Raw genomic sequence first — 12978 nt, 5'->3', positions numbered from 1 at the left:
AATGATTTTAGGGGCAACAAATACATTTCTAATTTTACAACCCATACAGCAAATAAGATATTCCTGGCCAAAAAATATATTTATGTATAAAATATAAAATTAAAATAAATTTGCAGTTGAAAATATATTTAACTTTAATCTTTTCAAAACTGTTATATTTACAGGTTTGTAACGTACAAAGTTTTTCTTTAAATGTGACATAAATATAAAAGCTTTAAAATATATTTATTTTTCAAATATATTTTAAAATATACAAAATTGGCAAAAAAACATTTTGTAAACATATTTCAAAATATATTTCAGTACATATATTTTTGGCCATTTTTTGTATATTTTGAAATATTAAAAATTATATTTGAATATCTTACGAAAATCCATATGGCAAAAAAATATATTTGTACAGAAACAGTAAGTAACACATGGTTAGTAAAACTATGGGCACATAATAACCATAGTTTTATTTTTATATGTTTTTTTTTTACCATGGTTTTGCTAGAGTAATCAATACACCAAAAAACCATGGTTACTACACTTTACAACAAAAACATGTTTAATTTTGGTAAGTGTGAGATAGAAGTGTTCATTTTACGCAAACTAGTATGGAAGTAGGCGAATTCAGATGCAGGTATAGTGTGGATTATAGTGTGCACTTGGCTTTGACATTTTGCAGATCATCTGGGACAGTCTTGCTTGTTTAGCTCCTGTCGTGCGCATGCGCTCTCAAGTGGCCATGATCGCAAGTGTTTGTATTTAAACAAACCCTCAATGAAGACATTCATGGATGTAATAGCATAATAATATTTATTAAAATATCTCATAGCAAACCCTCACAGAAACATGTAGATATTGTGAAATTTTTAGAATGATTTGGCCGATTTACGAGCATGTGAGAAAACACAGGGCGCGCGCGCGCACGCCTCACTCCTCTGCACATGCGCAGTCTATGCCTGCCCGCAGCAGCTCGGTCCGTGGCGGCTGCTGCTGTTTCTGTCCGCTGCACCGAAGATCTCCTTGTTTTTCCTATCCGGTTCTCGACCGTCGCTGTCGATGCACGTGAATCCGCCCTCCGGGGCCGCGCTGCTCGGTCCGTACGGGCGCTGAAGGCTCGCCTGATCTCAGCACCGAGCGATATGCGCTCGGATGAGGCCTACACGCTGAAGCTGTCCTGCTCCTCTTCCTCCTCATCCACCTTCTCCTGCTCCTCCTCACCGTGATGGCTGATGATCAGAAACAGCAGCCCGGTGCTCTCGGGTCCCTGCAGAGCCCCGAGGCCACGGCGCTGCAGTACAACAAGATCAAAAACTCGATTTGGTGAGATGTCCGATTACTGTCTGATCTGAATAACACACAGCAGCACCATCTCGTGCACATCTGTACCCTGACACACACACACACACGGAGAGAGGGAGAGCACCTTGCATGCATCTGATGTTTTGCATTTGCTTACTGTCTGATTTTGTCAGACGCGTTTGATTGTTTACGTGTGAGTTCTTTGCATGAGGATGTCTGATGTTATTGCACGACATGTCTGATTGTTTATGATATTAACGATTTTGTTGCATTGCATGTCAATGCTTGGGATAGTGTCCGATTATGTTGTTTTAGATGTCTGATACATGTGATGATGTCTGATTGTTTGTATGTATGGAGTAAGTCATTTGCATGACGGAATGATGTCTGTTTTTATATCAGCTGTCTGATTAGGGCATGGGGGGAGTGATTATTTATTTTCATAAGACAGATATCTTATTTGCACATAAGAATATATGATTATATAGTAAAAGTTAACTCTCAGTATGTCTGACTAGTGTTTTGGGTTGTCCTACGATATTGGTAGGGCTCATAACGATTCATCGGGACTAATCATTTGCAGAATAAAAGTTTTTGTTTACATCATATATGTAGGTGTGTCATGTGTATAATAATTCTATATATATAAATACACACAGATGCATGTAAATATTTACAAATGAATATACATTTTTATATTTAAATATAATTTATTAATAATATAAATTCTTAATTGATATAAATATATCAATTAATATTAAAAAATCTTAAAATTACACATGTATACTTGTGTGTATTTATATATACAGAATTATTATACATACCTCAGCTGGTCGCGATTAAGCGTTATGCAGCATTTAGATCAGATTTGACTACTAATCTGATGTTTGCTCAACTCTTTGCAGAAACTTATATTTCCTGTGTCAGCAGTGAGATGAAAATCTTATTGCAATGTCTGCTTGAATAGATTAGATGTATTGTATATAATGTACTGTCTATACTTTAAATAGAAGCAGAATATCTACAGAAGCAGAAGAGCAGGTGATTTAGAGATACACCTGTACTGACTCGACCTTTATATACAAGAGGACTTGTGTGTTTTCTATCTTATAAAAACAACAAGCACACCACAAACTCAGTCTGTTATCAGACACTCAATCCATAAGCATGTCATGTTTTTCTACCTGTTTGTGTAGTTAAGTTCAAAAAGGTCATAGGTTCGATCTCAGGACCTTGAATGCATGAATGTAACTGTACCTGATGCATATACGATCTAACACTCTATTTTTTGTTTTTATTGGTTAACAGCAAATCTGTACAATCAAAAGTGGAAAGTATATTGGTAAGTCTCTCTCTGGTATAACTGTATGTTTTTTCTGTATGTAAGAATAAATGCACACTAGTGCTGCCTCACGATTAGTCTCACGCGACTCGTTTGCAGAATAAAAGTTTTTGTTTACATAATATATGTGGGTGTACTCTGTATAATAATTATGTATAAATACACAGACAGACATGCATGTATATAATTAAGAAACATTTGCATGTGTATATACATGTTTGTTTGTTTGTTTGTTTGTTTGTTTGTTTATATATATATATATACGATTAGTTGTGAGGCAGCACTACTGCACACACACTCACATGTGACCTCAACAGTTTATATTACTGCCTAAAGATTGAATATTAAAGTAAAAGATGTGACTGAAGAATGTATGTCCCAATTATTAGCATTATGAATAAATGTATCTACTTATAGTTTTTCAGACTATAGTACAGGAATTAGACTAGCCCTAGACTAAAATAAAGAGCTGTTCAAACTGAAAAATTGCACTGACATATCTTACTACATCAGTGCCCTTTGTTTTGCCTTAAAATGCATACAAGTAATGTTTTTAGTAAGGCATGTTGGTTAAAACTAGTTATATTTCCTAATTAAACTAAGGCCTAGTCCTGGCCTAAGCTAATCCCTGTCCAGGAAACCACCCCATAGTGTACATTGTTTCAGGCTGTAGTGTACGTTGTTTAAGACTAGTGTATGTTGCTTCATAATGTAGTGTACATTGTTTCAGGCTGTAGTGTACGTTGCTTCATAATGTAGTGTACGTTGTTTCAGACTGTAGTGTACATGTAGTGTACATTGTTTCAGGCTGTAGTGTACGTTGTTTCAGACTAGTGTATGTTGCTTCATAATGTAGTGTACATTGTTTCAGACTGTAGTTTACATTGTTTCAGACTCTAGTGTACATTGTTTCAGACTGTATTGTACATTGTTTCAGGCCGTAGTGTATGTTGCTTGACAATGTAGTGCACGTTGTTTCAGACTGTAGTGTACATTGTTTCAGGCCGTAGTGTATGTTGCTTCTTAATGTAGTGTACGTTGTTTCAGACTGTAGTGTACATTGTTTCAGACTGTAGTGTACGTTGCTTCATAATGTAGTGTACATTGTTTCAGGCTGTAGTGCACGTTGTTTCAGACTGTAGTGCACGTTGTTTCAGACTGTAGTGCACGTTGTTTCAGACTGTAGTGCACGTTGTTTCAGACTGCAGTGCACGTTGTTTCAGGCTGTAGTGCACGTTGTTTCAGACTGTAGTGTACATTGTTTCAGACTGTAGTGTACGTTGCTTCATAATGTAGTGTACATTGTTTCAGGCTGTAGTGCACGTTGTTTCAGACTGTAGTGCACGTTGTTTCAGACTGTAGTGCACGTTGTTTCAGACTGTAGTGCACGTTGTTTCAGACTGCAGTGCACGTTGTTTCAGGCTGTAGTGCACGTTGTTTCAGACTGTAGTGCACGTTGTTTCAGACTGTAGTGCACGTTGTTTCAGGCTGTAGTGCACGTTGCTTCATAATGTAGTGTACATTGTTTCAGACTGGAGTGTACGTTGCTTCATAATGAAGTGTACATTGTTTCAGACTGTAGTGCACGTTGTTTCAGACTGTAGTGCACGTTGTTTAAGACTGTAGTGCACGTTGTTTCAGACTGTAGTGCACGTTGTTTAAGACTGTAGTGCACGTTGTTTCAGGCTGTAGTGCATGTTGCTTCATAATGTAGTGTACATTGTTTCAGACTGGAGTGTACGTTGCTTCATAATGAAGTGTACATTGTTTCAGACTGTAGTGTACATTGTTTCAGACTGTAGTGTACATTGTTTCAGACTGTAGTGTACATGTAGTGTATATTGTTTCAGACTGTAGTGTACGTTGCTTCAAAATGTAGTGTACATTGTTTCAGGCTGTAGTGCACGTTGTTTCAGACTGTAGTGCACGTTTTTTCAGACTGTAGTGTACGTTGCTTCATAATGTAGTGTACATTGTTTCAGACTGTAGTGTACGTTGCTTCATAATGTAGTGTACATTGTTTCAGACTAGTGTACATTGTTTTAGACTGTAGTGTACATTGTTTCAGACTGGAGTGTACGTTGCTTCATAATGAAGTGTACATTGTTTCAGACTGTAGTTGTAAGCAGCTAAGTCTATACTTAAAGCAGCTGAGGGTTGCTGGACGGTGTATTTGTACGCGCTCACTTGGCTTAAGTTAAATGTCATTAAATCAATGTCCACTCACCATTTGAATGCTCAGAGTATTCATTTTATTTAATGTGTTGCATTGTTGTAACAGCATGGCCTTGTGATACGGTCAAAAAACTGTGTGTTCACCTTCCTCCAGCAACACCTGTCACCAGAAGGAAGGTTCCTACCTATATTCACTGAATATAGAACTAGAGCTGCAACTATCGACTATTTTTTCAACCGATTAATCTATCGATTATTTTTTCGATTAATCGAATAGTCTAATGATTTTTTTATACATATAATTCCCCAACAAATAATAAATGTAACATCTGCCATTAACGCCAACATTTTATTTAAGCATTTTCTTAATTAAACAAACACACAAACCAAAATTTTCAACATGAAAAATAAAGTGGCAGTGCCACTTTAAAAGAGGCATTATTCACCTTAAACAATAAAATAGGCATATATTAATATTTTAAACATTAGTTTATGATTAGTACATGCATTAACTCAGCATTAGTTCAGACTGAAGTAAAAATAAGTTCATTGTGATTCATGAACCCTTATATAAGATGTAATGGTTATATTATTACTGTTAATATTATTACTATTAGTAGTACTGCATTCTCATTTAACTTTAACATTTAACTTTTCTTAAGTTCCGGGTAAAAAACAAGTTCAGTTAGTATGATCTTCTAATATTTTATAAACAGCGTTTACGCCGCTGTTACTATAAATAAACGCATGTCAGGAATACCTTACAAGACGAGCTTCTGTAATATCTGCGCACATATTCGCAAAAAAGACGTTCATTGGGAACTCCGCACTGCCAGCTGGCTTTCAGTGCACGCGGGCACATGCCTATCAGTTCTCAATGTGACAGTAACTTATTATTTCATAACTTCTTAATATAAAAACATGTCCTGCTCTTTATTTACTGTTTCAACATACTGCCCAGAAGCGATGCAATGTCACGTCTGTCAGGCGTCTCGCAGCTCGTATTAAACGAAGATGTAAACGCAGCTGTATTAAGCACAATATGTATTGATTCTATTGTTTATAGAGTAAGTATAAAAACTTACTGTAATAGTTCAAATTCTTACGCTGACGTCTCGTCATTTTGAGGTCGGAGAGCTCCAGGTTTTCTTCTTTTAAGATGATCATACACAGGTGTTGCGCTGCTGTGGTATGCCATTTCAGTTTTACACAGTATGTGTTTTATTTGGTCTCTGCTTAAAGTATTCCCACACTTTTGATCGCGTTCTGTCTGTTTGGTATAACACTTGTATCACCCGGTCGGAGCTGAAGCCGCCTTCATTTCAAAATGTAAACAGTGCGACGCATCGACGCATTTCCGGCAAATCGACGTAATTACGTAATCGACGTAATCGACTACGTCGACGCGTCGTTCCAGCCCTATATAGAACAGTGACACCTAGTGGACACCTTAACAAGACAAATGGCTCTTACATACCGGCCCCTAATTGGGACACATACCAATTTTCAAAACATACAAAAGAGCCATAAAACAAATACAAACTGTGAGCACAATAAACATGCATAATGATTGTAACAATCTCTTAGCCCATAGAGTCATGCAAGAAACAAAGCTTTGCTATTGGCCTATCAATAACACTGGTCTTAGTTTGTAAACGCACAGAGTGCACCAGGCCTTTCTTATCAGGAAATGTTTCTAAAACTCTTCCAAGAGGCCAGGAGCCCCTAGGTGCCGTTGGATCCATAATGACCACAATGTCCCCAGGCTTGAGGTTATTCCTAGTTTGGTTCCATTTCTGCCTCTCTTGCAGCAAAGGTAGGTATTCTCTCACCCATCTCTTCCAAAATAGGTCTGAAATGTATTGAACCTGTTTCCACCTTCTTCTTATGTACAAATCATGCACATCGAATAATCCAGGAGATAAGGAAGGTTTTCCTTTTAGCAACAATATATGATTGGGAGTCAGAGCTTCAAGATCCATTGGATCATCAGACAACTTGGTGATTGGTCTATCATTCAAGATGGCTTCAGTTTCACACAAGACGGTATGTAAACTATCATCATCAAGCGTCTGCTGTTGAAGAACTGCAGTGAGGATTTTTTTCAGCATCCTGATGACTCGCTCCCAAACTCCACCATAATGGGATCCAGCTGGAGGATTGAAACTCCATTTTATGCCCTTCTGACATAAAGCTCCTTGAATCTTAATTTGATTCAGTGATGAAAGTGCCTCCTTAAGCTCTCTCTCAGCCCCTATGAAATTGGTGCCATTATCTGACAGAAGACGTTCCACCTGCCCTCTTCTACTGATAAATCGGCGCAGAGCATTAATACAAGCATCTGTGTCAAGGGAATTGGCCATTTCAAGGTGAACTGCTCTGCTGGCTAGGCAGGTAAAGATGACACCATAACGTTTTACTATGCTTCGTCCTCTCTTCACCTCTATTGGACCAAAATAGTCAACACCTGTATTAGTGAATGGCGGCTGGTCTGGCAGGATCCTCTCCTTAGGCAAGTCAGCCATTTTCTGCCCCATCAGTCTTGCATTATATTTTTTACAGAAGCAGCACTCGGCTATGATCTTTCTTACAGCTGTGGTAGCACTTGTTATCCAATATTTCCTCCTTAATGTAGACAACATATGGTTACGCCCACTATGGCCAAGCCGTTGATGTAAATCTCTCAATATCAGGGTAGCCACATGCTGATCTTTAGTGAGAAGTAGTGGATACTTTGTGTCTTCTGGCAATGAGCCTCGTGTCAACCTCCCTCCAACTCTCAGAAACCCATTATCCAACCATGGGTCCAGCTTATAGATGGTACTGTGTTTGCTTATTGTATTCTTTCCCGAAGACAAAGCAGCAATCTCCTCAGGAAATCTTTGCTGTTGGCAGTAGCAGATTATAGCCAACTCTGCTTCCAAAAGATCCTCTGCCGACAAGATTTGTCCTCCTGTTGTACCTTTAGCCATCAGTTTTTCTTGTGCCAAGGCATTCTGCTTATTGACATCAATGGCATCAGACTCCCTCCTCATGCGAGTCCTCGTCAATAATATTCCTTTCAACCTTAGGAACCAGGCAACTGCCACTCGAAGTCTCCTCCAATCTGAAAAGTAAGCTATCAGCAGATTTGTACCCTCCAGGGCATCTTGGGTATTTACCACATTCACAAAGGCTTCTTTCTTGACCTCGATGTCATCAACCGCTACAGAGGTATGCACAATGTTTTCGGGCCAATCCTCTTCTGGTTTATACAGGAACTTGGGGCCTTCTATCCATCTGTTGTCATTAATGAAATCTCCAGCCCTCCTTCCCCTGGATGCATCGTCAGCTGGATTCTCCTTTGTGCCAACATATCGCCATTGTGATGTCTTTGTGGCCTCCCTGATGATGGAGACTCTGTTTGCAACAAAAGTATGAAAACGCTTGTCTTCATTCATGACATACTTGAGCACAGATGTGCTGTCTGTCCAGAAAACAGATTCTTGCAGCTGGAGCCTCAGCTCCTTCTTTAACATCAGGTCTACACGGACAGCAAGCACAGCAGCAGTTAGCTCTAAACGGGGAACAGTGATGGCCTTTAGAGGTGTTACCCTAGCTTTTCCCAAAAGAAAGGCAACATGGATGTCACCGTTGTTATTCTTTATTCTAAGATAAGTGACTGCGCCATATCCTTGTTCACTTGCATCAGAGAAGTTATGAAGCTGAGCATACATGTAGGACCCAAAGCTTGTGGGCTTTATGCATCTCTCAACTTTGAATTCAGAGAGTGCATTTAGCTCCTTTAACCACCTCATCCAATCATGCAGAATGTCACGGGGCACAGTATCATCCCAACCAAACTTCCTCCTGCATAGCTCCTGTAACATAATCTTAGCAGGTAACACTACTGGTGCCAAAAATCCAAGTGGGTCGTATACTGAACTTGAAACTGACAACATCCCACGTCTTGTGTAGGACCTTTCCTGAACCTCCATTTTGAATTTAAATGAGTCAGTTTCTGCACACCACAGCAAACCAAGAGCTCTTTCAACAGGCAGGCTGTCTCTGTCCAGATCCAGCTTCTTCCACTCTTTGGCTCGGGACTCCTCGGGAAGAGTTTGAAGAACAGTGCGCTTGTTGCTACTCCATTTCGTCAAAGTGAAACCTCCTCGCTGACAAAGAGTAGAAAGATCTTTAACTAAACAAGTTGCTGCTTCTTCAGATGCCACACTCTTAAGGCAATCATCCACATAGAAGTTTTCTTTGAGAGTTTGAACAACCTCCTCTCGAAACTCAGACTGATGATCATCTGCTGTTTTTCTCAAAGCAAAAGCAGCACAACTTGGAGAAGAGACAGCACCAAAAAGATGGACAGTCATACGAAACACTGACACTTCTCTTGCAAAGTCTCCATTTTGCCACCACAAGAAGCGAAGAAAGTCACGATCCTCTTCTGCCACCTTAACCTGATGAAACATTGCTTGTATGTCACCCATGACTGCAACCACGTCTTGCTTAAACCTCAGTAGGACTCCAAGCAATGTACTTGTAAAATTGGGACCTTGTAAAAGGACTTGATTCAAGGATGCTCCTTTAAATGTTACACCACAATCAAAAACCACCCGCAGGTTCTTCTTCCTGGGATGACGTACACCGTGGTGAGGAATGTACCATACCTTGCCATTTTCGCCTTTCAGCTGTTGAGTGGGAACTTGCTCTGCATATCCTTTGTTGAGCATCTCATTGACAAATGTTACATACTCCTGATAAAATTGCTCATCTCTCTGGAATCTCCTCTTCAACCCAAGTATACGTTGTTTTGCCACAGAAAAGTTGTTAGGAAGATGCACATTTTCCCATTTAAACGGCAACTTCAAGGTGTAATGATTATCCCTAAGCTTGGCCGAACTCTCTGCAATCTCCAAGAATCTAATATCCTCTCTTGATAATCCTTGCTCTTCTGTAACTTGCTCATTGAAATCATGGTTATATTGTTGAGACAACATCTCCTCCAACCTACACACAGAAATCCTGTTGACCACTGCAGAACAGTCTTCATCCTCAAAGTTGCCTGCATGCAAAGGACCATTAATGACCCAACCCAAAGCCGTTCTTATGGCATAAGGGCCATCTCCATGGCTGTTTATGACTTCCCAAGGCTCCAACATCTTGGGTGTGTTGTTTCCAATCAACAAGTCAACGTTGGCCATTATGCGAGGAGCTTTAACCTTTGCCAGGTAAGGCCACTTTGACAACTCTTCCTTAGACACAATGTTGTCAGAACTTACCGGCATTTGTTTCTGTGTAAGCGTTTGTGGAAGCTGATAGAAGATGTTACCATCAATAGCAGAGACTTCTAAACTTGAGAGTACGTAGGCTGGTACAACCTTTTCCTGTCCCATAGTTTGTAGTAAAAATTGAGTTTTTCTTCCAGGAAGATTAAGTCGCTGCATAAGGCTTTCAGTGCAAAAGGTTGCTGAACTGCCAGGATCTAGAAATGCATACGTCTGTATTATCTGATCTCCCTTACTGCTTTTAACTTGAACTGGTAAGATAGAAAGTAGACAGCGATCTTTTCCGGCCCCTGTATGGCCACATGTTTCAGTAGTTCCTAAGAACTTACATGCGTCTGATTCCTTGGAGATGATGTCTGCATTGGCTGTATTTCTGTCAATGTGAAGCACAGTGGGATGGGGCTGATTACATATCTTACAAGTCAACCGCTTGCCACAGTTACGACTCATGTGCCCAGCACTTAAGCAACCAAAGCAAAGCTTTTTCTCCTTTAGAAAGTCCATTCTTTCCCTATGCTTCTTACTCTTAAATTGCATACAATTCTCCAATACATGATGTTTAGCACAGTACACACATAATGAAATCACCTTGAGATTGTTTGTTGGCAATTCTGTTCTTATATTAGGGGCTTCTAGAGACTTCACAGGTGCAACATTAGTGGCAAAGATGTTTCCTTTAGCTTTGCCTTCTAGACGCAGTTTTGGTCGATTGACAGGTCTTGTGCTAACTGGTAAGTCCCTGATATCACCAAACAAGGGATCCATCAAGATGCTTACTTGTCTTTCAATAAATCCTACAAGATCTTTGAATGAAGCTCTACAATCAGTAGTTTCCAGAATGTTATGTGCAACAGTTCTCCACCGCTCTCTGAGCTTGTAAGGCAATTTAGATATAAGAGCTCTCATATTGCTTGGCATATCCAACTCCTGAAGATACTGCAATTCCTCAGCGACATTACAGCAGCCACGTAAAAATAGAGCATAAGACTGTAAAGCATTGACATCCTCACCCTTAATTATGGGCCAAGACAAGGCTCTTTCCAAGTAAGCAGTGGCGATCTTGTACTTATTCCCAAAATGTTCCTGTAATAGCTGTTTTGCCTTAGTGTAGCCAAAGTCAGGGTTCAAGTGTAGACAACTACGTACAAGCTCCCTTGGCTGCCCCCTAGTGAACTGTTCCAAGTAGTATAAGCAATCACTACTGCTTGCCTTTTCCTCAACTCCCTTTTCAAACATCCTGATAAATGAAACATACTGAAGCGGATCTCCATCAAATAAAGGAATATCTCTTGATGGTAAAGATGCAGAACATTGCTGTTGAACAAGAGCTGCTGTTATTTCATTCTGCTTTTGCATTATAGTGACAATGTCACCATATTGACTTTCAATGTTTGGCCGAGAAATCCTATCCGATGTAAGAGGTCCATGAGGTTGCACTGATGTATGTCCTGGTATATGCTGGGAACTCCAATCAGATGCAAAAGCTCCATGAGGTTGAACTGATGTATGTACAAATATTTGTTGGGAATTCTGCCTTCCTGAGTTTGTACATTCCTGCCAAGGCTGCTGCCGAATTTCCTGATATGACTCAGAAGATGCCAAAGGCGGATTCACTGCTAATGCTTGATATGCAGTTTTGCCATGGACATTAAGTTCAAACTCTTCTGCCATTGGATTTAAGATAGTTGTGGATGCCTTTCCTTGCTCCTTTTCCAGTTGAGAATTCACAATACGAGAGACTTGTGAAACACTGCGATTGTCAGAAGCCTGTAAAACTGCAAGTTTGGCAGTGGACTCTGCTAGCATAGCTTTTAGCTCCAGTTGCTCCTTTTTCCTCTTAATCATCTGCTCTTGCTCCTCCAAGGCATGCCTTTCCTTTAATGTTGCCATACGAGCAAGCAGTGCAGCCTTATTTGCCTCAGCTATGACTCTGGCAGAAGAAACACTCTTGCAAGTACTTGCTTTACTTGAATGTTTACTCCCAACATTTGAAATACTATCTTCTGGATTAACACCATCAACCTTATCATTTATTACCTCATTCATAGTAATTTCATCATTTTCATTACATGATACCCACATTTTGACCTCAGAAATAAAATCATTGTTTACAATCATTTTGGCTTTAAACCATATGTCATGTTTTTCTTTCTCACTTTCAGGTAACATACCCAACAAAGAATCATGAATACATCTTGCTTCATCACACAAATTTAAGAAGTCATCAAAAACACTTTGCACCCCCTTTATATGTCTTTGTTGCATCAGGCCTTGTACCTTTTTTCTTAAATTTGCAGCTTTAGTTAGTACAGATTTTCTATTACACTGCAACCTTTCAACCTTTTCAGCAAATGCTTTAGGAGTTAACTTTACAACACGTTTTTGTTTGTCCATTTGAACTTCAACATCAATACAAACACTATCGTTCAATTGAAGCGCTTCCATTTGGCTATGCACAGCTTCAGCTGTCTCCATAATCCACAGAATGTTCAAAACACGATGTAAACAATTAACAACGATAGTTCGTAAAGTTAATTATTTTCTTTGATAACCAATGCATTGGATTTTTGTCCCATAATGTGTGCACACATAGTTAAATGGCCATTCAACAATAAGTAGCGCTACTAGACATACCTTTTCACGTTGGGCGCCATTATGGAACAAAAGGATCTCTGCCGGTGTTTGTAAAACAGCTCCGATGTATTTCCTTGTGCTGATGATGGTCCTTATCCCAGTAGAAAAGATCTGCATGTATACTCCACAGATTTGCGTTGTCCTCATATCATGGTTGCAGCATTTCAGATGTAAATCCACTTATGATTACTCCAAATAGCATAGGCAAAACAAAGTTTTTTGACTAAATGTAAGCAGCTAAGTCTATACTTAAAGCAGCTG

The 12978-nt window shown here is 39.4% G+C and overlaps 1 protein-coding gene across 1 annotated transcript in view; it reads left to right on the top strand.

Annotated features, from left to right (window-relative positions):
• The first annotated feature begins 397 nt into the window (after nucleotides 1–397).
• Nucleotides 398–12978, top strand: part of rfx7b (regulatory factor X7b) — a 28756-nt gene continuing 16175 nt past the window's right edge. The window contains exons 1-2 of the mRNA XM_065277350.2: nucleotides 398–1311; nucleotides 2599–2632. Coding sequence (XP_065133422.1) covers nucleotides 1214–1311; nucleotides 2599–2632 — 132 coding nt within the window. The 5' untranslated portion in view covers nucleotides 398–1213. The remainder of the gene's footprint in view (nucleotides 1312–2598; nucleotides 2633–12978) is intronic.

Source organism: Paramisgurnus dabryanus, chromosome 23, assembly GCF_030506205.2.
Source record: "Paramisgurnus dabryanus chromosome 23, PD_genome_1.1, whole genome shotgun sequence".
Taxonomy (NCBI): domain Eukaryota; kingdom Metazoa; phylum Chordata; class Actinopteri; order Cypriniformes; family Cobitidae; genus Paramisgurnus; species Paramisgurnus dabryanus.
This window is presented reverse-complemented; position numbering and strand designations above follow the sequence as displayed.